The following is a 27,363-nucleotide window of genomic DNA, read 5'->3' on the forward strand; positions in this document are numbered from 1 at the left end:
ATGTTTTCTGTATTGTATCAAACCGGCTAGCTACAGTAACAGCCCCCAAATCTCAGCTGCTCAAAACCTCAAAGATTCATCTCTCCCTCATGTCACATGTTTTTATATGTTCTTTATATAGTTAAATCTCTACATTGTAAGATAACATGTAATCTAAATTTTAAGTGGCTCAGTGGACAAAGATAAATTATAGAAAGCAAAATCAGGAAGTTTTCTGATAAGATTTATTGTAACCAAACCTAAGCAAAACAGTTGAGAGTAAATAATGATAATCCAGAAGTGATTATTTATGACTCAGGTAATGGGATGAATGAATTTATTGTGTGATACTATGGTGTAGAATAATTTAAAAGAAGAGTAACAGTCTCCATGGATTAAGAATAATATTGGAAATATCAATTAGATATTGCATTGGGTTATAAATAACCAAAACATGAAAAATAGTGTCTTAACGCATGATGATTTATTCTCTTAAGATCCTCCCATGTTCTACACCATCATGATTTCCATCTTCAGTTTACTTTATGACCCAAGGTGCTAGAGAAGCATCTATCTTGCTGCAGCCAGTTAATTGAATCAACTCCCTTCAAACAAGCACCAAAGACAATGTGTGCCCCTTTGCATCTCATAGTGTCAAATTTTTTTTTTAAGATTTTATTTATTTATTTGTCAGAGAGAGAGGGAGAGAGAGCAAGGGAGCACAGGCAGACAGAGTGACAGCCAGAGGCAGAGGGAGAAGCAGGCTCCCTCCTGAGCAAGGAGCCTGATGTGGGACTCGAACCCAGGACGCTGGGATCATGACCTGAGCCTAAGGCAGCCGCTTAACCAACTAAGCCACCCAGGCGTCCCTCGTGGTATCAGATTTAATCACACCAGCTGCAATGCAGGCTGGGAATTGTAGTTTTTATTCTGGGTGGTGATACACCAGTTTGCAGCTGGGGTCCTGTGACTGAGAAAACAGAAAAGAAAGAGCAATGGGAGGCAACCAGCCACTGCTGTATTCTCAGCACTGAGCAAGATGTCTGGACAGTGGACAGTGCCCAAGAAATGCTCAGGGACTGAAGGTTTCCAAAAATAACTGACCCCTTTTTGCCTTACTAATCTTTGAACCCCAAACCTCTCCCTTGGAGCTTTTGGATCTTGCCTATCCTCAACCTATTGATACTTGTGAGTCCTTAGCTTTCTTTCCACTTCTACTTTTGTCCTTTCTACTATTTTTCCCATCATTCCTGTCTTTATTTCCCCTCACCCCTGTGTTTTTTTTTTTTTTTAAACAGTCAGCCAGAGACGTTTATCATTCTGACTGCAGAGAATAATGGAAGAGATAAAACAAAGAATTACCTATGTAATGATCAGTATAAAATCTTGAGTTTTCTCTCTCTTTCAATGACCTATTTTAGACCATAATGATCCTGGTATTTATGCATCTTTCTTTTCTATTTTCTTAAACAACAGATACATGGATACTTAATTTTGCTACATAAAGTGGTGTGTGTGTGTGTATCACTTTGTTAGTATAATGAAAATGGAAATATGTAGCAGGGAGTGATATGACATTAAAAAATATGGATGGTTCAATACATATTTTTGAGAAAGGAGGGGTGTATTGTGAATCTAATGTTTTTCAATACAACCTTAGAATATGAACTAGGATTTTGAATGTATTTGTATTCATGAAGTGAAAATTATATCAATATTTTAAAACAATTTTAATTTTTAGAACCCTGGATATGCTGGGCGCCAGGAACTACCAGAAAACTTAAAAATTCAGTTTAGAACTGTTGCTATGATGGTTCCAGACAGACAGGTAAGCACCAGGTTTTAAAAACATAGTATAACTTATGTTCTTTACTTATTTTTCACTAATGTTGAAAAAAATCTCACAATCTTAATTTTCAGATCATTATGCGAGTTAAACTTGCAAGCTGTGGTTTTCTTGAAAATGTTATCTTGGCTCAAAAGTTTTATGTTCTTTACAAACTCTGTGAAGAGCAACTTACCAAACAGGTAACTTTGTGAATCTGTTTTTTCCCCAGCTGCAGAACTTGATTTTTTTACTTTGCAATTTTATCTTGATAAATGTTAATCAGTGAGTTCAAAAAAACTCTTTTAAAAATATATTTATAATTAATTTATCCATGTGTATAGTTTTCAAACCTTATTTATTTATTTATTTATTTATTTTTAAAGATTTTATTTATTTATTTGACAGACAGAGATCACAAGCAGGCAGAGAGGCAGGCAGAGAGAGAGGAGGAAGCAGGCTCCCCACTGAGCAGAGAGCCCGATGCGGGGCTCGATCCCAGGACCCTGGGACCATGACCTGAGCCGAAAGCAGAGGCTTTAACCCACTGAGCCACTCAGGCGCCCCTCAAACCTTTTTTAGTTTGAAATTACTATGAAGTCTCAAGAAAGTTGCAAAGAAATATACAGGAGGTCCTGTATACCATGCTTCCTGCAATGTTGACTTTTAATTTAAATATTTCACTTATTTATTTGAATGAGAGAGAGAGAGAAAAAAAATTAACAGGAAGAGAAGGGCAGAGGGAAAAGCCAACTTCCCCACTGAGTGGGGAGCCCCACATGGGACTCGATCCTGGGACCCTGGGATCTTGACCTGAGCGGAAAGCAGCCACTTAACTGATTAAGCCACCCAGGGTCCCAGTGTTAACATTTTGTAACTACAATGACAAATAACAAAATGTACAATGTACATTGTACAATGTACAATAACAACAAAACCAGAGAACCCACATTAGTACAATTAACACAGTTTGTTAAGAGCTTGCCAGCTGTACATGTACTTTGTGTGTGTGTGTGTGCAGTACTGTGTAGTTATGTCACATGTGCAGATTCATGTATCCTCTACCACAATCAACATACAGGACTGTTCTGTCACTGCAAGGTTTCCTGACACTACCCCTTCACAGCTACACCTACCTTTCTTCCAGATCCCTAACCCCTGGCAACCCTGATCTTTCCTTCATGTCTATAATTTTATTATTCCAAGAATATTACAGAAATGGGATTACAGAGTGTTTAACCTGTTGGTTACTCATTTAAATCTGTTTGCTGTATGGACCATATCAGACTGTATTATTCTCAAATTATATTTAAACTGTGAACTTCCCATGGGGCACCTGGGTGGCTCCATTGTCTGTCTTCGGCTCAGGTCATGATCCCAGGGTCCTGGGATCCAGCCCCACATCAGGCTCCCTACTCAGCAGGGAGCCTACTTCTTCTCCCTCTGCCCCTTCCCCCTCCTTGCACTTGCTCTTTCTCTCTCTCTCAAATAAATAAAATCTTAAAAAAATAATAAAGTATGAACTTCACTATGGAATGGTCATATTGCAATCAAGAAAGGTGAGAGACTGGAGCTAATAGAACTTTGTAGCTCAGTCCCTCAGAACAGCACTGTGTACATACCGGAATATGGACTCTGGGAAATAAACTGAGGGTTTCAGAGAGGAGGGGGTTGGGGGGATGGGTATTTAGGAGGGCACATATTACATGGAACACTGGGTGTTATATGCAAACAATGAATCATGGAACACTACATCAAACACTAATGATGTACTGTACGGTGACAAACATAACATTTTTTAAAAAAAAAATCTACCTGTGTGTAAATGGTGTGAGTCTACATTTAGTTCAATGAAACAACCTTTTCTCCCCCCATCTTAGGTCCATTACGACTTTGGGTTGAGAAATATTCTATCTGTATTGAGGACACTTGGAGCTCAAAAAAGAGCCAGACCAGAAGACAGTGAGCTAAGCACTGTCATGAGAGGACTGAGAGACATGAACCTTTCCAAGCTGGTATTCTCCGAATTCCCTTCTCCTTCCATAGTGTCATTTGGGTTTTTCCCTCCTTAGCTCATATGTGGGGGTTGGCTTGGGTTGAGCTGCGAGCATTAATGGCTATAGGGACAATGGATAGGTGAAGCTACCTGCATGTTTCCAGAAGGCAAAAAGCCCATGACCTTGTATGCCCAACATGGGCGGAAATGCATCCTCTTACCAGCTGTGAATAATAAAATAGGCTTCATCGGTGGACTCTGGCCCTCATATTTCAATCCAGCCTTCTACCATTACATGATGTAACATGAACTCTAAACATGAAAATCTCTGTTTTTTGGGTTCACAGAGAACCACGGGAACTTTTGCTTTCTCAGAATATGTCTAAGCCTATTTTAGCTATCTATGTATCTCCCAAGACATCAAAACCATTTCTACTTTCCAAAAGCTCATTGGAAGTTCGCTATGAAGATGTCATAGTTATCTTACTGCTTTCATGCTTGTCACGATTATAGCCAGCTTCCTTGAACTAGCTGAAGGACAGATTCACGTGGTGTTTATTCAAGGGCTCATGTGGGTTACATATTGTGTCTGTGCCCTGGGAGTACGAGGTTGAGGAAGACATGATTCTCAGGAAGCTCCCGTTCTAGTTATGGAAGCTAACAGCTGACCTCCATGTAGTTCCTTAGTATTACAAAGCTTTCTCAGGGGTACTGTCTTGTTTGCACCTCCCAGCCACTCGCGGAGACACCAATGGCGAGTGTATTTATTCCCTTTTTACTTATGAGGAAACCAAGTCTGGAAGACTCACCCACAATCATGGTCCGTTGAGAAACTGGAACAAAGATCCAGGAGACTTTCTGATGCCAAGTCCCCTGCCCCTTCCAGTACACCTCACTGCACCTCCCTTGGTAATAGTATTCTTGAAACTGGTAGACAGGAATTCCAGAAGGCATCAGAGGAGTCCCAGACAATAAGGAGAAATCAAAAGGGGTCAGCAGTTGGGAATGGGGTGAGGTAGGTATTAAAGACAGAGCAAATGAGGATGAGGGTCCATTTACTCAAAACTTTGGCTTCCAAGGAAGGCCAGACACTGCTCTGATGGAGTTTTCCAGTCTGTGTTGGATGAGCCAGGCAGGTAGGGTTATGGCTGTTTTCCTAATTTCAATGAAATATTAATATTCTATTTTCGTGGGGTTGGTTTTTAAGTGAACACCTACAGCTGTTGGTGGGAGGCACAGCATTCGTAGGGTCAAGTAATGAGATCAAACCTTGAAGCAGTAGATTGTAGAATATGTTGAATGCCGAAGGGCTCTGGCTACCATGGTCTAGGTAGTGTGGATTTGGTGGGGGTGTTTGGGAGTGTTTGCAAGAGGATGCAATTCTGGTCAGGAGAAGGAGTCCATGATTTTCTGGGCATCCAGTGATTAGTGCCATGATCTTCCCAGCTGGCCCATAATTACTCGTGGACTGAAGAAGCATGTATTCATTCTCTGCCATCTTAGGTTGACGAAGACGAACCCCTGTTCCTCAGCTTAATCAATGACCTGTTTCCAGGATTACAGCTGGACAGTAGTACCCACGTGGAGCTGCAGGCTGCTGTAGCCAACCAGGTTCAGATAGAAGGTTTGATTAACCACCCACCCTGGAATCTCAAACTTGTGCAGGTAAAGACATTTTAATCTCTTATCAGGGTAGTGATAAGCATGTCTTGTTTAAAAATGGGCCAGTTGAAGAGAAGAACTCAGGAGATTTGTCTTACCTAATGTGGATGTTAAAAGTAAATTAAAACACATCCTGGCAAGCAGAGGACGCTTGCCAGGATGGGTGGGTCCGAGAGAGAGTGGGGATTCACCTGGCCTCCACCTTGCAATCAGCAGGCGATAATTTACTGAGGTTAGCTATGCCTGGGGAGAAGGTTAGGTGGTTAGCTTAATCAATGGACAGTTGGGAGGGGATTGTAGGTTATAAAAAGCTGGGGAGATAGAATGACCCTGCTGGCTGCTTGTGTCCGGCTGGCAGGATCCCCGTAGCTGGGTGCCTTCATGGGCTTGGAGCCCAGGGAATCTGAGAATGATACGGTGCTTCTGGTCTCTGTGTGGGCAAGTTCACCTCCCCTAAGATTTGCATCTCTTGCCTGTGTCTCTTGTGTCTTTTTGTCCATCACGTTTCATCCTTGTGACAACACCCTACAGTTTATCAGCAGAGTCAAGAAGGGTTGGAGGAGAGGCAGGATTAAATCTCTATGGGCCTGATGTTTCAGGGGTATTTTCCAGATTTCAAAATGAGAGAGCCGAAATTGTGGAGAGGGTTAAACACTGCTTTTTGAAAAACAACGATTCTTATTTTAACTTACTGTTCTTGCCAGATTATAAGAAGTGTAAGTCCAATTTTCACAGGGAAGGATATGAGGAACAGTTTAGACATTTTTCATCATCCATGGGTTGGAAAACCATTAAACCCTTGTTTTTAATTTCTGGGAAAGTTTTCCAAAAATGTCTATGTGATATGCATACAGTATATTGAGTACTAAAGTTGTAGTCATCCCAGTGGGTAGGGGAGCAGAATATGGTGGTGTTACTCAGTGTCAGTAGTGTTACTCTTGAATACAATGTGGTGGAATGAGTCTCTGCTGCTTTTAAACTATGGGTTACAGCAGTAATACATTTCTCTCTAAAATATTAGGAGAGTAACTTAAATTCTGCCTCTGATCAGCTGTGAGCTTTTGCCTTCTTATTTTCATCAAGAAAACAATAGAGAGGATGTTCTAACAGATATTGTCCAGTTCTTAGCTTGTCTTCTTGAATCTCTTCTACCCTAACTATGTGCCTCTTCCCTGCTTTTAATAGCCCACATTCACTTTTCCCTTCAGGACGACTGGGGTCATTTGGTTGGCAGGCACAAACAGCAGGTGGTACCTAAAATTTATTTCCCACCCACTCCCAAACCAAACTCTCCTTAGTTAAAGACTATTGGATGATGGAGTAGGAAAGTCGACCTCCCCTTCTTCCAGGTGGAACATTCCAGAATGTCCCGCAGGATCAGTGTTAAGGTTTCCCTCTACAGGATTTTGTTCTCAATCACACCCTGCCTGACTTCTCTCTCCTGTCCTGTGTCCCCCATTCCCTTACCAGTTTCTGCCGGAGCAAATCACTTGCAGGGGAATCCTCAATCTCAAGCTGGTCTTCATTGTTGATGGTTTGTGTTGCCGCTTTCCACCACCAGGGGGCGGCGTCATCACATTGAATGCAGAGAAAGCTTGTGCCAGGAAAAAACCTATGCACAAACCCCCAAACCACAAAGAAGAGTAGTTTGAGAAGGAAAAAGAGAGAGAGAGAGAGAGATCCTGAATTAATTACTTCCAAAATGGAATTCAAGCTCCATATTATCATAATTTTATCACTTATCACTATTTTATACTGTAGCACTAATTTGCTATCCACATCTAGCAAAGCAAACTAGACACTTCTTCTTTTTCTTTTTTTCCTTTTTTTTTTTTGCATTTTTTCATCTTTTAAATCGTGAACTAGTTGCTTTAATAAGAACCCATTTAAAGCTGTTTAAATTTCAGCACGCTGCTTCTGTGGCTATCAGCAAGAGACTCATTAGTTACATTTTTCAATTGATTGCCTCACTGCGCAGTTGTACGAGACATCCCTGGTCCGTCATGGTTTGATGACTCTGGGGCCCAGTGGTTCTGGGAAGACAACTGTCATAACAATCCTGATGAAGGCATTAACTGAGTGTGGGAGGCCTCACAGAGAAATGAGAATGAATCCCAAAGCGATTACTGCGCCTCAGATGTTTGGCAGACTGGACACCGCTACTAATGACTGGACAGATGGGATTTTTTCTACACTGTGGAGAAAAACATTAAAAGCTAAAAAAGGTACCCATCCGCTTTCCTTTGTGAACCTCCCCCCGCAAGCCCCACCTCTTCAAAGTTAAATGGCACGTTCAAGTTTTGGTACGTGAAAAGTGATTTTTCGCCTTTTAATTATTCGCAGGTGAAAACATTTTCCTCATTTTAGATGGCCCCGTGGATGCCATTTGGATCGAGAACTTAAATTCTGTGCTCGATGACAATAAAACCCTCACGCTAGCCAACGGAGACCGCATCCCCATGGCCCCCAATTGTAAGCTCTTGTTCGAGGTGCACAATATTGAGAACGCTTCTCCGGCCACGGTTTCCCGCATGGGCATGGTCTATATCAGCAGCTCCGCGCTCAGCTGGAAGGCCATACTGCAGGTGGGGACAGGAGGCCGGTGCGTGCGCGCTCAGCATCCTCTCGGGTATCGCCTCCTTGGCAAACTGAGGTTCTGTTTCTTTGCCACAGGCTTGGCTGAAGAAGCGCAGTGCGCAGGAGGCGACTGTGTTCCTTGGTCTGTACAATAAAATATTCGAAGACATATATACGTATATGAAACTAAACCTCAATCCCAAAATGCAGCTCCTGGAATGCAACTATATCACGCAGGTAAGACTGTTTGTGTACATTCATTTTTTAGGTTGGAGATGTCCTTCCCCAGTACCCCCTCGCAGTTTAGAGGCATCTGAAATAGAAAATTCTTGCAATCCATAGAAATACTTCTGTGATATGGCTGTGAAGGCCCAGCAAAGTTTGATTCCTGTGAAAGATTTTGGAAGAGTTCATTCATGATTTTACTGCCATCTGTTTTATGATTTTTCTCTCCCCAGAGTGGGTGTTGGCAGGGGAAGAGGAGTGAATGATCTCTCCCACTGGCAAGCTTAGTAACCTTCCCAGGAAGTGCACCCAATAATGACACTAGACTGAGTAAATAAAGCAGGCAGTCCTCCCGAAAAGTACAAAGGAGAGCTGAAGACCAGCAAGAAAATGTGAATGGCAATCTCAGCATCGCAAATTTAGAGTATATAAGATAGGGAAAAGCTTTAAACAATTTTCCAAGTCATTTCTAGCATTGTATGCGTGTTTTCCTCTCGTACTCAGTTTGCCTTAATAGTCTTTGGAAAAAATCAGAACCTAATTATAGATTATGAGGGGCTCCCCTGCTTCCAGGGTATAAGTGATCTTTCATGATCCGTTCTGGTACTTTGGTTTTCTCTAAGTTTAATAAAGGACGCCAGTCAGTGAGGGTGGGTAGATAAGAAGTAATACATAAGGGCCCAAATCAATGAATTATTTAGTAATGACTTTAAATGCATAATATAAATGAAAAATCTTATCTTGAATTAATTTTGTTTTGCAAGACTGAGGATGTCTTACTGTAGATACATTTCTTTCTGATGCCAAATGGGAGTTGGCACACTTTTCCTTAAATGAGCGGGTAGCAAATATTTCGGCAAATGTTTGCACAACTGTCTGTCTCAGCCACTCACATCTGCTGCTCTATTGCAAAGGCAGCCAGACACAGTGCTTACACGAGTGAGTGTGACTGTGTCTCCGTGAAACTTGATTTGCGAAACAGGTGGCCGACCCCTGGGGCCACAATTTGCTGAACCCTGCAAAGAGTGAAAAAGAAATGCAATTCTGTTGTAGAAAATTTGGGGTAACTAAACTTTAGATGCAGAAACTACCTTAGAAAACATGTAATCTTAAAAAAAAAAAGTGAAGGAAGAAAGGAAGGAAGGAAAGAAGAAAAGAAAACATCTAGTTTAGGACATTTGTTTTTCAGATCAGGAGACCGAGGCTCTGAGGTTGGTGGCATGAGTGTGGGGTAGAAACCATATCCTCAGATTCCCATTTTGGCATCTTTTCTGCTAGTCCATGCAATCTGTTTAAATAAAGCAGAATGATCTTTCTCTAAATGCTATTCATGGTTAGGACAATGATCAAGAAATACCTGGATTTATATATTTTTCTTCCCCATTTTCCTCCTTCTTTTAAATTTATTATCATTTAAACGTTTTTATTTCAAAAACTTGAGTACAAAAACTTATTTTATTGTAATTCAAATATTTGCAGTCTCTCAATCTACTGGAAGGTTTAATTCCCTCCAAAGAAGAAGGTGGCATTTCATGTGTCGAACATCTTCATAAATTATTTGTGTTTGGCCTAATGTGGAGTTTAGGAGCCCTCTTGGAACTGGAAAGCAGAGAAAAGCTTGAAGCCTTTTTACGAAATCATGAAAGCAAGTTAGATTTACCAGAAATACCCAAAGGCACTAGTCAGACCATGTATGAGTTTTATGTTACTGATTATGGTAAGTAATGTGACTTATACCTGAAATGAGATAATCTCTTTTTCAATGAGAAAAACATAAACTTCCATAGACTCTTCTATGGGAAAATATTAAGCCAGTTGTAAGTAAGATGATTGCTAATACCATTTTTAAAAGGCGTATATACAAAGAATCATAGAGTTTTGCATATTGGCCATGTTGGGAACTGATAAGAGACTCTTGGCTTCTCCTGTTTTTGGAATGGCCTAAGTGAAATCTTGCATAAGTAAGTTGGCAATAACTCTTATGTCATGTGCTTTCTTTTTTTTCCTTAAGATTATATTTATTTATTTGGCAGAGAGAGAGATCATAAGTAGGCAGAGAGGCAGGCAGAGAGAGGGGGGGAAGCAGTCCCCCTGCCAGAGAGCCCGATGTGGGGCTCGATCCCAGAATCCTGGGATCGTGACCTAAGCCGAAGGCAGAGGCTCAACCCACTGAGCCACCCAGGTGCCCCTTACGTCATGTACTTTCTGATGCTTGAAGAAGAAGAAGAAGGAAGGGCAGCAGTATAGAGAACATAAATTCTTCACGATGCGATAACAGATCAATCCTACAACTTCTCTGTTGGAAATGCCAGAATAGTTAGAGAATGAACCAAGCCAATGGCGTCCTACTTAGTATTTACATGTAGGACTTGGCAAAGCCCAGTGCTGTGACCTCAGCCCCCAGCCTCCTGTGTGTGGCAGGGTCCAGCTTTCCTGTCTCTGAGAGAAATGCCCTTAAATTCAGTGTCCTGTACCCAGAGGATAGCTCTCAATTCTTCTAAGCTCCAGAGAAGATAAAACATGATTCTTAAAAACTGTATTTACCTCTAATTCTTCCCAAGACCTCCAAACAGCAAGAGCACTTGTTGTTTTTTGTTTTGATGCATAAACTCTAAAGAACAAGAGACTAGACAGCAAAAATAGCATTTTGAAAGCAAGAAGACAGAAAGGTAAGGGATACTTGCTTTAGCACACTGGCTAAGGTAAGTCCTAAACTGACAGTGGGAAGAGTTGAGAAGCAATGTAGTGTGTGCCACAGAACCTTCAAAGGGCTTGAGGTAAAAACCAGCAGGCTGCTTGTAAGTCTGTTTAAGACACAGACCTCCAGGTCTTCTTTCCAAAGTCACATGGCTAGAGACCTGCACCCACCTCACACTGGCTGAAGATGGAAGAATTAGTTTTTGGGGAGTATGAAGCACAGGGTTGCCTAGATTTGGAGGACACTGGACACATATGAGAATAGAAGAGTCATAGTGAAAATAGAGATTAAGTGAAAGTCTGTGTTTTAGAAGGTTTTTTAAAGAGACTGAGGCAAGGGACACCTGAGGGATTCAGTGGGTTAAGCCTCTGCCTTCAGCTCAGGTCATGATCTCAGGGTCCTGGGATGTAGCCCTGCATCGGGCTCTCTGCTCAGCAGGGAGCCTGCTTCCCTATCCCCCAACCCCCGCCTACTTGTGATCTCTCTCTCTCTCTCTTTGTCAAATAAATAAATAAAATCTTTAAAAAAAAAAAAGAGACTGAGGCAAGTGAATTATTTCGGCTGGCCATCTTTAATCAGAATGACCAGTAATTCTATCTGTGATTACATGTTATTAAAGATTTGGGATCATAAAAAGGAGCTCTAATTCAAAATGCCAATGACAATGAAATGCAACCTTGGACCTAGATATGAATTTTGTTATAATCCAAAGCCAATCAAAAAAACGTTCTTTGAAAAGATCAATAGGATTGATAAATCTATTATCAGAGATACCAAGGTAAGTAAAAGAGAAGGCATAAATTACCACTGTCCAGAATGAAAGAGGGAACATCGCTACAGGCCCTGTGGACATTAAAAAATAAGAAGTGAATACTAGGAACAATGTCATGAAAGCACTCTTGACAATGTAGATGAAACAGGCAAATTCTTTGAAAAATACAAGCTATTAAACCTCATCAAGAAGAAATAGATATCCTACATATCCCTATTACACTAAAAAAAAAAAAAAAAAGTATAATTAAAAACCTTTCTACAAAGAAAACTCCAGGTCCAGATGGCTTTACTGGTGAATTTACCAAATAGCCAAGTAACAAATAATGCCAGTTTTACAGAAGTGCTTCTGAAACATATATTTTTATAAGGATATTTTATAAGGACAATATTATCCTGCTATCAAAACCAGAGAAATACATTTCAAGAAAAATAGAGTATAGACCATTATCTCTTTGGAGTATTGATACACATTTCTTTTTTCTTTTTTAATTTTTAAAATTTTATTTTCAGTAGGCTCCACATCCAGTGTGGGGCTTTCAGACCTGAGATCAAGAGTTGCATGTTTTACTGACTGAGCCAGCCAGATGCCTGGACACACATTTCTTAGTAAAATTTTAACAGGTTAAATCCAAGTAAGCATTTATTCTAAGAATGGAAGGTTAGGTTAACATTCAAAAAGCAATCAATAGGAACTGGAGTCAAGATGGCGGAGAAGTAGCAAGCTGAGACTGCTTCAGCTAGCCGGAGATCAGCTAGATAGCTTATCTAAAGATTGCAAACACCTGAAAATCCATCGGCAGACCGAAGAGAAGAAGAACAGCAATTCTGGAAACAGAAAAACAACCACTTTCTGAAAGGTAGGACCGGCGGAGAAGTGAATCCAAAGCGACGGGAAGATAGACCCCGGGGGGAGGGGCCGGCTCCCGGCAAGCGGCGGAGCAACCGCGCACAAAATCAGGACTTTTAAAAGTCTGTTCCGCTGAGGGACATCAGTCCAGAGGCTAAACCGGGGCGAAGCCCACGCGGGGTCAGCGTGGCCTCAGGTCCCGCAGGGTCACAGAAGGATCGGGGGTGTCTGAGTGTCGCAGAGCTTGCGGGTATTGGAACGGGAAAGCCGGCTACAGAAACAGAGCCGACAGTAAGCTCACAGCTCGGTGTTACCTTGAACCGATCGCAGGCTCGGTGAGCTCGGAGCGCGGCCGGAGGTCAGGCAGACGGGAGTAACTGGGCGCTGTTCTCTGAGGGCGCACTGAGGAGTGGGGCCCTGGGCTCTCGGCTCCTCCGGGCCGGAGACCAGGAGGCCGCCATTTGTGTTCCCGTCCTCCGGAACTCTACGGAAAGCGCTCAGGGAACAAAAGCTCCTGAAAGCAAACCCGAGCGGATTACTCACCCCGGCCCCGGGTAAGGGCGGTGTAATTCCGCCTGGGGCAAAGACACTTGAGAATCACTACAACAGGCCCCTCCCCCAGAAGATCAACAAGAAATCCAGCCGAGACCAAGTTCACCTACCAAGGAGAGCGGTTTCAATACCAAGGAGAGCAGCAGAATTCCAGAGGAGGAGAAAGCCAAGCACGGAACTCATGGCTTTTTTCCTGTGATTTTTTTTTAGTCTTGCAGTTAATTTAATTTTTTCTTTTTCATTTTTTTTTTCTTTTTTTCTTTTTCTTCTCGCCTTCGGGTAAAAATTTTTTTTTTTTAACCTGTTACCTTTTTCTTTTTTAACGATTTTTTACTAGTTTATCTAATATATATATTTTTTCTTTTTTACATTTTTCTCAGGTGTTTTCTTTTTTTAAAAAAATTTTTTTTTCTTTTCTTTTTTTTTCTTTCTTCCTTTTTGAACCTCTTTTTATCCCCTTTCTCCCCACTCACGATTTTGGATCTCTTCTAATTTAGTTAAAGCATATTTTCCTGGGGTTGTTGCCACCCTTTTAGTATTTTACTTGCCCCTTCATTTACTCTTATCTGGCCAAAATGACAAGACGTAAAAATTCAACGCAAAAAAAAGAACAAGAGGCAGTACCAAAGGCTAGGGACCTAATCAATACAGACATCGGTAATATGTCAGATCTAGAGTTCAGAATGACAATTCTCAAGGTTCTAGCCGGGCTCGAAAAAGGCATGGAAGATATTAGAGAAACCCTCTCGAGAGATATAAAAGCCCTTTCTGGAGAAATAAAAGAACTAAAATCTAACCAAGTTGAAATCAAAAAAGCTATTAATGAGGTGCAATCAAAAATGGAGGCTCTCACTGCTAGGATAAATGAGGCAGAAGAAAGAATTAGTGATATAGAAGACCAAATGACAGAGAATAAAGAAGCTGAGCAAAAGAGGGACAAACAGCTACTGGACCACGAGGGGAGAATTCGAGAATTAAGTGACACCATAAGACGAAACAACATTAGAATAATTGGGATTCCAGAAGAAGAAGAAAGAGAGAGGGGAGCAGAAGGTATACTGGAGAGAATTATTGGGGAGAATTTCCCCAATATGGCAAAGGGAACGAGCATCAAAATTCAGGAGGTTCAGAGAACGCCCCTCAAAATCAATAAGAATAGGCCCACACCCCGTCACCTAATAGTAAAATTTACAAGTCTCAGTGACAAAGAGAAAATCCTGAAAGCAGCCCGGGAAAAGAAGTCTGTAACATACAATGGTAAAAATATTAGATTGGCAGCTGACTTATCCACAGAGACCTGGCAGGCCAGAAAGAGCTGGCATGATATTTTTAGAGCACTAAACGAGAAAAACATGCAGCCCAGAATACTATATCCAGCTAGGCTATCATTGAAAATAGAAGGAGAGATTAAAAGCTTCCAGGACAAACAACAACTGAAAGAATTTGCAAATACCAAACCAGCTCTACAGGAAATATTGAAAGGGGTCTTCTAAGCAAAGAGAGAGCCTACAAGTGGTAGATCAGAAAGGAACAGAGACCATATACAATAACAGTCACCTTACAGGCAATACAATGGCACTAAATTCATATCTCTCAATAGTTACCCTGAATGTGAATGGGCTAAATGCCCCTGTCAAAAGACACAGGGTATCAGAATGGATAAAAAAACAAAACCCATCTATATGTTGCCTCCAAGAAACTCATTTTAAGCCCGAAGACACCTCCAGATTTAAAGTGAGGGGGTGGAAAAGAATTTACCATGCTAATGGACATCAGAAGAAAGCAGGAGTGGCAATCCTTATATCAGATCAATTAGATTTTAAGCCAAAGACTATAATAAGAGATGAGGAAGGACACTATATCATACTCAAAGGGTCTGTCCAACAAGAAGATTTAACAATTTTAAATATCTATGCCCCCAACGTGGGAGCAGCCAACTATATAAACCAATTAATAACAAAATCAAAGAAACACATCAACAACAATACAATAATAGTAGGGGACTTTAACACTCCCCTCACTGAAATGGACAGGTCATCCAAGCAAAAGATCAGCAAGGAAATAAAGGCCTTAAACGACAAACTGGACCAGATGGACATCACAGATATATTCAGAACATTTCATCCCAAAGCAACAGAATACACATTCTTCTCTAGTGCACATGGAACATTCTCCAGAATAGATCACATCCTTGGTCCTAAATCAGGACTCAACCGGTATCAAAAGATTGGGATCATTCCCTGCATATTTTCAGACCACAATGCTCTAAAGCTAGAACTCAACCACAAAAGGAAGTTTGGAAAGAACCCAAATACATGGAGACTAAACAGTATCCTTCTAAAGAATGAATGGGTCAACCGGGAAATTAAAGAAGAATTGAAAAAAATCATGGAAACAAATGATAATGAAAATACAACGGTTCAAAATCTGTGGGACACAATAAAGGCAGTCCTGAGAGGAAAATATATAGCGGTACAAGCCTTTCTCAAGAAACAAGAAAGGTCTCAGGTACACAACCTAACCCTACACCTAAAGGAGCTGGAGAAAGAACAAGAAAGAAACCCTAAGCCCAGCAGGAGAAGAGAAATCATAAAGATCAGAGCAGAAATCAATGAAATAGAAACCAAAAAAACAATAGAAAAAATCAACGAAAGTAGGAGCTGGTTCTTTGAAAGAATTAATAAAATTGATAAACCCCTGGCCCGACTTATCAAAAAGAAAAGAGAAAGGACCCAAATAAATAAAATCATGAATGAAAGAGGAGAGATCACAACTAACACCAAAGAAATACAAACTATTATAAGAACATACTATGAGCAACTCTACGGCAATAAATTTGACAATCTTGAAGAAATGGATGCATTCCTAGAAACATATAAACTACCACAACTGAACCAGGAAGAAATAGAAAGCCTGAACAGACCCATAACCAGTAAGGAGATTGAAACAGTCATTAAAAATCTCCAAACAAACAAAAGCCCAGGGCCAGATGGCTTCCCGGGGGAATTCTACCAAACATTTAAAGAAGAACTAATTCCTATTCTCCTGAAACTGTTCCAAAAAATAGAAATGGAAGGAAAACTTCCAAACTCATTTTATGAGGCCAGCATCACCTTGATCCCAAAACCAGACAAGGATCCCACCAAAAAAGAGAGCTATAGACCGATATCCTTGATGAACACAGATGCGAAAATACTCAACAAAATACTAGCCAATAGGATTCAACAGTACATTAAAAAGATTATTCACCACGACCAAGTGGGATTTATTCCAGGGCTGCAAGGTTGGTTCAACATCCGCAAATCAGTCAATGTGATACAACACATCAATAAAAGAAAGAACAAGAACCATATGATACTTTCAATAGATGCTGAAAAAGCATTTGACAAAGTACAGCATCCCTTCCTGATCAAAACTCTTCAAAGTGTAGGGATAGAGGGCACATACCTCAATATCATCAAAGCCATCTATGAAAAACCCACCGCAAATATCATTCTCAATGGAGAAAAACTGAAAGCTTTTCCACTAAGGTCAGGAACACGGCAGGGATGTCCATTATCACCACTGCTATTCAACATAGTACTAGAGGTCCTAGCCTCAGCAATCAGACAACAAAAGGAAATTAAAGGCATCCAAATCGGCAAAGAAGAAGTCAAATTATCACTCTTCGCAGATGATATGATACTATATGTGGAAAACCCAAAAGACTCCACTCCAAACCTGCTAGAACTTATACAGGAATTCAGTAAAGTGTCAGGATATAAAATCAATGCACAGAAATCAGTTGCATTTCTCTACACCAACAGCAAGACAGAAGAAAGAGATATTAAGGAGTCAATCCCATTTATAATTGCATCCAAAACCATAAGATACCTAGGAATAAACCTAACCAAAGAAACACAGAATCTATACTCAGAAAACTATAAAGTACTCATGAAAGAAATTGAGGAAGACACAAAGAAATGGAAAAATGTTCCATGCTCCTGGATTGGAAGAATAAATATTGTGAAAATGTCTATGCTACCTAAAGCAATCTACACATTTAATGCAATTCCTATCAAAGTACCATCCATCTTTTTCAAAGAAATGGAACAAATAATGCTAAAATTTATATGGAACCAGAAAAGACCTCGAATAGCCAAAGGGATATTGAAAAAGAAAGCCAACGTTGGTGGCATCACAATTCCGGACTTCAAGCTCTATTACAAAGCTGTCATCATCAAGACAGCATGGTACTGGCACAAAAACAGACACATAGATCAATGGAACAGAATAGAGAGCCCAGAAATAGACCCTCAACTCTATGGTCAACTCATCTTCGACAAAGCAGGAAAGAATGTCCAATGGAAAAAAGACAGCCTCTTCAATAAATGGTGTTGGGAAAATTGGACAGCCACATGCAGAAAAATGAAATTGGACCATTTCCTTACACCACACACAAAAATAGACTCAAAATGGATGAAGGACCTCAATGTGCGAAAGGAATCCATCAAAATCCTTGAGGAGAACACAGGCAGCAACCTCTTCGACCTCTGCCGCAGCAACATCTTCCTAGGAACAACGCAAAAGGCAAGGGAAGCAAGGGAATAAATGAACTATTGGGATTTCATCAAGATCAAAAGCTTTTGCACAGCAAAGGAAACAGTTAACAAAATCAAAAGACAACTGACAGAATGGGAGAAGATATTTGCAAACGACATATCAGATAAAGGACTAGTGTCCAGAATCTATAAAGAACTTAGCAAACTCAACACCCAAAGAACAAATAATCCAATCAAGAAATGGGCAGAGGACATGAACAGACATTTCTGCAAAGAAGACATCCAGATGGCCAACAGACACATGAAAAAGTGCTCCATATCACTCGGCATCAGGGAAATACAAATCAAAACCACAATGAGATATCACCTCACACCAGTCAGAATGGCTAAAATCAACAAGTCAGGAAATGACAGATGCTGGCGAGGATGTGGAGAAAGGGGAACCCTCCTACACTGTTGGTGGGAATGCAAGCTGGTGCAGCCACTCTGGAAAACAGCATGGAGGTTCCTCAGAATGTTGAAAATAGAACTGCCCTATGACCCAGCAATTGCACTATTGGGTATTTACCCTAAAGATACAAATGTAGTGATCCAAAGGGGCACATGCACCCGAATGTTTATAGCAGCAATGTCCACAATAGCCAAACTATGGAAAGAACCTAGATGTCCATCCACAGATGAATGGATCAAGAAGATGTGGTATATATACACAATGGAATACTATGCAGCCATCAAAAGAAATGAAATCTTGCCATTTGCGACAACATGGATGGAACTAGAGCGTATCATGCTTAGCGAAATAAGTCAAGCAGAGAAAGACAACTATCATATGATCTCCCTGATATGAGGAAGTGGTGATGCAACATGGAGGCTTAAGTGGGTAGGAGAAGAATAAATGAAACAAGATGGGATTGGGAGGGAGACAAACCATAAGTGACTCTTAATCTCACAAAACAAACTGAGGGTTGCTGGGGGGAGGGGGTTTGGGAGAAGGGGGTGGGATTATGGACATTGGGGAGGGTATGTGCTTTGGTGAGTGCTGTGAAGTGTGTAAACCTGGTGATTCACAGACCTGTACCCCTGGGGATAAAAATATATGTTTATAAAAAAAAAAAAAAGCAATCAATATAATTCATCACATTAAAAGACTAAAATCAAAACAAGCCATCAGTCCTCTAAATAGATACAGAAAAAGCAGTTGACAAAATTTAACACCCTTTTATGATGAAACTCTCGGTAAACTAGAAATAGAAACTTCACCATTTGGAAAAAGAGCATCTACAAAAAGGCTAACATTATACTGAATGGTGGAAGACTGAATACTTCTGTCCCAAGATCAGGAACAGAACAAGGATGTTCTTTCTCACCATTGCTATTCAACGTTGTACTAGAGGTCCTAGTCAGTGCAATAAGGCAATAAATAAATAAACACAAAAACAAATACATAAAATATCTAAAGATTAGAAAAGAACAAGCATATCTCTCTTTATTTGTAGACGATGTGACCATCCATATACAATCCTCAAAAAAGTTATTAGAACCAGTAAATAACTTTAGCAAGGTCATAGGATAAAAGGACAATATATAACAATAAATTATATTTTTATATGCTTACAGTGAACACTTAGAAATTGAAATTTTAATATACTATTTAAAATAGCATCCAAAACTTAAGCAGCTGTGAAGTTAATATTGATTGCTATATGCAGAAGATGTTATGTACAAACCTAATGGTAACCATAAATCAAAACCCAGTGATAGATGTGGAAAGAATAAAAAGAAAGAAGTCCAAATATATCATTAAAGAAAGTCAACAAATCATGAAAAAAAAAGGAAGGATCAGAGAAAAACCACAAAAACAACCACAAAACAAGTAAAAAAGGGGTAATAAATAAATACATATCTATCAGTAATAACCTTGAATGTAAACGGACTAAATGTTCCAATCAAAAGACATAGGGTAACAGAGTGGATACAAGAACTATCTATATGCTGCCCACGAGAGACTCATTTTAAACTTAAGGACACCTGCAGATTGAAGGTGAGGGGGTGGAGAACCATCATCTATCATGCTAATGAACATCAAAAGAAAGCGGGGATGGTCATACTTATATCAGACAAATTAGATTTTTTAAAAAAGATTTTATTTATTTATTTGATAGGCAGAGATCACAAGTAGGCAGAGAGGCAGGCAGAGAGAGAGAGGAGGAAGCAGGCTCCCTGCTGAGCAGAGAGCCTGATGTGGGGCTCGATCCCAGGACCCTGGGATCATGACCTGAGCCGAAGGCAGCGGCTTTAACCTACTGAGCCACCCAGGCGCCCCCAGACAAATTAGATTTTAAGCAAAAACTGTAACAAGAGATGCAGAAGAGCATTATATCATAATTAAGGGGCCTGTCCATCAAGAAGATCTAACAATTGTAAATATTTATGCCTGCAACTATAGTAATAATAAAAGGACAATTCAATAAGAAGATATAACAATTATAAATATTTATTCACCCAAGATGGAAGCATCCAAATGCTTTTTATGTATCCAAATACATAAAAAGAGTTAGTAACAAACATAAAGGAACTAATCTATAATAATATAGTAATAATTCCCCTACAGTAATAGTAGGGAATAACAATACTCCACATCAATGGATAGATCATCCAAATAGAAAATCAATGAGGATACAGTGGCACTAAATGACACAATGGACCAGGGAGATTTAACAGATGTAATCAGAACACTCCATCCTTAAATAGCAGAAGACACATTCTTTTCAAGTGCACATGAAACAGTCTCCAGAAGTTGTCACATATTAGCCTACAAACTGCCTCAACAAATCAAGAAGACTGAAGTCATACCAAGCATTTTTTTTTTTTTTACCACAATCCTATAAAACTAGAATTCACAAGAAAAAAAATCTGGAAAGAGCATAAATACATTGAGGTTAAATAACATGCTATTAACAATGAATAGGTCAATCAAGAAATCAAAAAAGAAATGAAAAATTACATGGAAACAAATGAAAATGAAAACACAGTGGTTCAAAATCTTTGGGATGTAGCAAAAGCAGTTCTAAGAGGGAAGTTTGTAGCAATACCTTAAGAAGCAAGAAAAATCTCAAAGAAACAGCCTGATCTTATGCCTAAAGAAGATAGAAAAAGAAGAAACAAAACCCAAAAGCAGCAGAAAGAATGAGAAGGGAGAAGGTCACAGGGAGAGGCAGACTCCTTGCGGAGCTGGGAGCCAGATAGGAGACTCGATCTTTGAATCTGGGATGATGAACTGAGGCAAAGGCAGTCGCTTAACTGAGACACTCAGGTACCCAGAAAGAAAAAATTTAAACAGACCAATTACCAGCAGTGAAATTCAATCCATAATAAAAAAAATTCTCAATAGACAAAAGTCCAGGTCCAGACAGCTTCATAGGTGAATTCTATCAAACATTTAAAGAAGAGTTGATACTTTTTTTTTTCTCCAACTACTTCAAAAAGTAGAAGAGGTAGGAAAATTTCCATATTCATTCTATGAGGTCAGGTTCACCCTAAAACCAAAACCAGATAAAGACACCACACAAAAAAAGAGAATTATAAGGCAATATCTCTGATGAAAATAGATGCAAAAATCCTCAACAAGATTTTGATTTTGATGAAGTCCCAAAAGTATTTTCGCTTTTGTTTCCTTTGCCTTTGGAGACAAATCAAAAGCTTCTGCACAGCAAAGGAAACAGTCAAAAAACAAAGAGGCAACCCACGGAATGGGAGAAGATATTTGCAAATGACAGTACAGACAAAAGGTTGATATCCAGGATCTATAATGAACTCCTCAAACTCAACTCACACAAAACAGGCAAACATATCAAAAAATGGGCAGAAGGTATGAACAGACACTTCTCCAATCAAGACATACAAATGGCTATCAGACACATGAAAAAATGTTCATCATCACTAGCCATCAAGGAGATTCAAATTAAAACCACATTGAGATATCACCTTACACCAGTTAGAATGGCCAAAATTAACAAAACAGGAAACAACATGTGTTGGGGAGGATGTGGAGAAAGTGGAACCCTCTTACACTGTTGGTGGGAATGCAAGTTTGGAGAACAGTGTGGAGATTCCGCAAGAAATTAAAAATAGAACTTCCCTATGACCCTGCCATTGCACTCCTGGGTATTTACCCCAAAGATACAGATGTCGTGAAAAGAAGGGTCATCTGTACCCCAATGTTTATAGTAGCAATGGCCACGGTCGCCAAACTATGGAAAGAACCAAGATGCCCTTCAACGGACGAATGGATAAAGAAGATGTTGTCTATATACACTATGGAGTATTATGCCTCCATCAGAAAGGATGAATACCCAACTTTTGTAGCAACATGGATGGGACTGGAAGAGATTATGCTGAGTGAAATAAGTCAAGCAGAGAGAGTCAATTATCATATGGTTTCACTTATTTGTGGAGCATAACAAATAGCATGGAGGACATGAGGTGTTAGAGAGGAGAAGGGAGTTGGGGGAAATTGGAAGGGGAGGTGAATCATGAGAGACTATGGACTCTGAAAAACAATCTGAGGGGTTTGAAGTGGCGGGGGTGTGGGAGGTTGGGGTACCAGGTAGTGGGTATTATAGAGGGCACGGATTGCATGGAGCACTGGGTGTGGTGAAAAAATAATGAATACTGTTTTTCTGAAAATAAATAAATCAATTTAATAAAAAAAATTTAAAAAAATAAAATAAATAAACCTTAAAAAAAATCCTCAACAAAATACTAGCAAACTGAACCCAACAATACATTAAAAAATTACACATCACAATCAAATGATATTTAGTCCCAGGATGCAAGGGTGGTTCAATATGGAAAAATCAATCAGCATGATACTTCACACTGAGGAAAGAAAGGATAAAAACCATATGATAATTACAACAGACACAGATACAAAAAGACATTTGGCAGGGTACAACATCTACTCATGATAAAAACTTTCAACAAAGTAGGTCTAGGGGGAACATACTGCAACATAATAAAAACCATATATGAAAAACCCACAGCGAACATCATTCTTAAAGGAGAAAAACCAAGAACTTTTTCCCTAAGGTCAGGAATAAGACAAGGGATGTCCAAAAGACAAAGCAAGAAACAGACTTTTTTTGTTTTTTGTTTTTTTAAAGAAACAGACTTTTTAACTCTGGAGAACAAACTGATGGTGCCCAGACGGGTGGTGGTGGGGGAGAGGGAGGTGATGGGGATTAAGGAGGGCACTTGTCATGATGAGCACTGGGTGCTGTATGGAAGTGTTGAATCACTATATTGTACACCAGAATGACTAAAATGAAAAGATTAGTTCTACCAAATACCGGCAAGAATGTGGAACAACTGGGGCTCTCATATAGTACACAATGGTATAACCATTGGAAAACAGTTTCTCAGTTTCTTGAGAGTTAAACATATACTTAACATATGACTTGATATTTTGCAAGGAAATTTGAAATTGAGGTCATTCCTGTAGTACTGAATATTGTCTTTGCTACTCTCAAATGTGTGCTCCCCTGCTCTGTTTTTGTGCACTCAGTATACACAGCACCTTTTTTTGGTACAATCCTGAATGGTAGTATGGTATTTCTGGAGACATTTAAAATGCCTGTCAAAACGAACAAAGCAATACCAACAATGCAAGTAATCTAATTTAAATGGTAGCAATATTAGCGAATCTGACCAAGCTGGCCTAACCAATAGTGATTATAAGCCTTCCTAGGTTGTAAGGCACATTCCAGATATGCTAAAATATAAATAAATAATTTTTAGAATTGATGAAATGTGGTAATAATAATTATCATACCAATAACATCAGTTAATAAATTAGTAGTCAGGAGCCTGAGTACTTTATTAAGTAGTTTTAGAGCTAGATTTATTTTTCCCATTTTCCATGGCAAACATTCTATGTTCATTAATCAGTTACCCCTTTAGGTATTTCTCATTCTTTTTTTTTTTTTCTTATTTAATTTTATTTTTTCTGTGTTCCAATATTCATTGTTTATGCACCACACCCAGTGCTCCATGTAATTCGTGCCCTCCTTAGTACCCACCACCAGGTTCACAAAACACCCCACCCCCACTCCAAAACCCTCAGTTTGTTTCTCAGAATCCAGTATCTCATGATTTGTCTCCCCCTCTGATTTCCCCCAATTCATTTTTCCTTTCCTTCTCCTAATGTCCTCCATGTTATTCCTTATGCTCCACAAGTAAGTGAAACCATATGATAATTGACTCTGCTTGACTTATTTCACTCAGCATAATCTCAATTGATGTGGGTTTCCTACTAGACACCAAATATGTCTTTGGTTTTTACCACTAGCCAATCCTAATTCCATTTCGGGCCAGATCTCTCTAGATGAATGATTTAGAAATTTAAAAATTGACTTTATAAAAGTGGCATAACAGATTTTTTTTTAAGATTTTATTTATTTATTTGACAGAGAGAGATCACAAGTAGGCAGAGAGGCAATCAGAGAGAGAGAGGAGGAAGCAGGCTCCCTGCTGAGCAGAGAGCCCGATGCGGGACTCGATCCCAGGACCCTGAGATCATGACCTGAGCCGAAGGCAGCGGCTTAACCCACTGAGCCACCCAGGTGCCCCGAGGCATAACAGATTTAAATGATCAAATGCCATATATATTAGATAAGCCGCTATGTTAACATATTTTTGGAAAATGTTTTAAATGTTCCTATGATTCTGTTGCTTACTTATAGTATTTGCATTTTTATATTTTGAGATAACTTTCAAAGAATGCAGTTTTTGATGAATTAAGATGAATTTTTACTTACTGTGTAGGAGATTGGGAACACTGGAATAAGAAACTTCAGCCATATTATTATCCAACTGACAGTATTCCAGAATATTCATCTATTTTGGTTCCAAATGTTGACAATGTTAGAACGAATTTTTTGATAGACACCATTGCAAAGCAACAGAAAGTAAGTTTGATTTGATAGTTTCTTAGCTGATCACAAACCTATACAAAACACATGCCTTTTCACACGCTACAGATAGAAAAACCAAATTCCAGCACAAGGGGCTAGAGGTGATGCCATTTAAAGGAAGCACATTTAGGAATTGAACCCCAGGACATGCTTCAATTCATTATCCCCTGAGCTGCTGACGTCCAGCTTGCAAGGGAAGTGGGTGTCTGCTCATAGAGTCCCTCCCTACTCCCATGGTCACATGACTATTTACCCATACTTCCTTCCAGCATAGTTATAGTACACATTTTATATTGAAATTCTTATTTGAACTAGAATTGATTGGTTGACTGATTATTTTTTTTAGGATTTATTTTGATGTGGGTCTAATTCTAAAAAGTGATTACAATTAGTTGTGTTAACTATTACAATGAAAAAAAAAAAAGCTACCAGAACCATAAGGTATTTAAAGCTGAATGCTTTACAACCCCTTTCATCACGATTATCTGATTATTGCAGGCCGTTTTGCTCACAGGAGAGCAGGGAACTGCAAAAACTGTAATGATTAAGGCCTATTTGAAAAAATACGATCCTGAAGTACAGTTATCCAAAAGTCTGAACTTTTCATCTGCCACAGAACCCATAATGTTTCAGGTAAAACCCATCATCTGCTGAGGTAATCAACATTTTAAATGTTTTGAGTGCTGGTTGCAGTAAAATGTGTATGAATATAAAATATGGTATATGTGTGTGTGTGTGTGTGTGTGTATAGGAAATGGGGCTGCACTTGGCGTTCAGCTATTAGCTTTCCTAGGCCAAGTATAGACAGCAGATTTTCACCTAATATTGAGGTTGAAGCTGAACTTTGTGTATAAAATTCATGATTCACATTTTAATAACTTATTTTTTTGCAGTCTTACAATGTCTATTTTAATAAACATTTATGTAAGTTAAATAAGTTCTACTCTGAAAAACAGGCTCATCATTTCTAGGAAAATGGGTTGAAATCTTAACACTTAAGACAAACATTTCCTCTTCTCTAGAGAACAATGGAGAGCTATGTGGATAAGCGAATGGGAAGCACATATGGGCCACCAGGAGGCAGAAAAATGACTGTATTTATTGATGATATTAATATGCCTGTGATTAATGAATGGGGAGATCAGGTATGACTATATTATCTCCTATAAATGATATTTAATTGGTATTTTTAGTTATATTTGAAAGATCTCAATAGCTTTCATCTTGTGAAGCTGAGTAGCAATTCTCTCAGTTTTGGCTTCTCTGTTAAGAGCTGGCATTCTCCCTTCTTGAAATCCCTGTGTGTTTTCAGCAGTACCCCTTCCTGCCTTCAGGCTTCTCGATTTCACCACCCTTTCTGACTCCTCTTTTTCTTTCCCAAGGTTTTATCCTTGCTGTTACCTCTTATTCTATATACTCCCTCTGAGGAATACCCAACTTAGAAAACACCTTTTTTTTTTTTTTAATTTTTAACTCTGTCACATACGTGCCTTACTCGTGATCATCTGTCAACCCCAGAGTCATTCTCTATCAGAGACCGTCACTGATGATTTCAGAATTCTGCATGTTCCTTGTGGGATTCTCAACACCTCCCTCTCACCACTGCCCACTGCCTCATCAGTAATGTCCACCTAGAGCTTGCCAGGACCCATTCCATCTGGCCTTTTATCTGAATTCACCTCAGATACCTATAGGAAGTCAGGACTCCCAGATCCATGCTTTCCCTGAGACTGTTCCTCAAACAGCTCTGCATGGCCCTTGCAATAGCAAGAAGAGAAAAAGCCAGTGAGGGAACCCTATAGAGCAGTGAGGGATGGGTGGAGAAAGAGTGATTTAGGAAGTTATCCAAAGTCACAAGATGAGCCTGGGAAGAACTGAGCCTCTGAATTCAAAAGAGGAAAAGTTGTCAGTGAGGAGGGAGCGTTAGCAGTGTGAGAGGCCACCAAAAAGATAAGAACATAAAACAGAAACCCAAAACACTTAGTAGTCCTGAACGCTCAAGAGTAAAACCATCCCACATTCTGATTTAAAGTAGTTTGAAGTGTTCAGTATTGATACTTGTAACTCTGACTACTGTTGTAACTCTACCAACTATTCCATTACTCATTAAATTTCTTTGGAGATCCATTTCATCCACATGGTAAAGAGCACCCTGGACTCAATTCAGAGGTATAGCTTATGGTTTTGTTCATGAATGGTAGTACTGAAATCAGATGGCCTTGCAGGTGACCGTCAACATTCACAAACACTTCACTGACAAGTGTTGAATACTTTCTTCTAATCTCAGGTGTACAATTTTGTAGGAGTTGTGATAGTGGAATGTGACTAAAGTATCACTGTATAAAATTTCAGATAACTAATGAGATTGTGCGCCAAATGATGGAAATGGAAGGAATGTATAGCTTGGATAAGCCTGGAGACTTCACTACTATTGTTGATGTGCAGATCATAGCGGCAATGATCCACCCTGGAGGCGGTCGAAATGATATTCCCCAGCGTTTAAAAAGGCACTTTACTGTGTTTAACTGCACATTGCCTTCCAACGCTTCAATAGACAAAATTTTTGGTATGGCTATTTTTCGTGTTTCTGTCTTTTTTTTTTTTTAACTGTATTACATAATGGACATAAGCCATGCAAAATCTTATTTAGGAGATAGAAAGGCTCTGTCTGTAGTAGGGATTCATTATCTGAAATGCAGAGCTAAACACCAGAAAG

At 39.5% G+C, this 27,363-nt stretch overlaps 1 protein-coding gene across 1 annotated transcript in view; it reads left to right on the plus strand.

Moving 5' to 3' along the window:
- The window catches only part of DNAH8 (dynein axonemal heavy chain 8), a 343,899-nt gene that overhangs the window by 164,058 nt on the left and 152,478 nt on the right, over positions 1–27,363 (plus strand). Inside the window, exons 46-57 of the mRNA XM_082729671.1 lie at positions 1,721–1,807; positions 1,900–2,007; positions 3,685–3,819; positions 5,304–5,465; positions 7,441–7,687; positions 7,806–8,047; positions 8,136–8,276; positions 9,744–9,981; positions 24,499–24,641; positions 25,146–25,280; positions 25,670–25,792; positions 27,000–27,213. Of these exons, the coding sequence (XP_082585797.1) occupies positions 1,721–1,807; positions 1,900–2,007; positions 3,685–3,819; positions 5,304–5,465; positions 7,441–7,687; positions 7,806–8,047; positions 8,136–8,276; positions 9,744–9,981; positions 24,499–24,641; positions 25,146–25,280; positions 25,670–25,792; positions 27,000–27,213 (1,975 nt within the window). The remainder of the gene's footprint in view (positions 1–1,720; positions 1,808–1,899; positions 2,008–3,684; positions 3,820–5,303; positions 5,466–7,440; positions 7,688–7,805; positions 8,048–8,135; positions 8,277–9,743; positions 9,982–24,498; positions 24,642–25,145; positions 25,281–25,669; positions 25,793–26,999; positions 27,214–27,363) is intronic.

This window comes from Mustela nivalis (assembly GCF_964662115.1).
Source record: "Mustela nivalis genome assembly, chromosome: 5".
NCBI lineage: Eukaryota > Metazoa > Chordata > Mammalia > Carnivora > Mustelidae > Mustela > Mustela nivalis.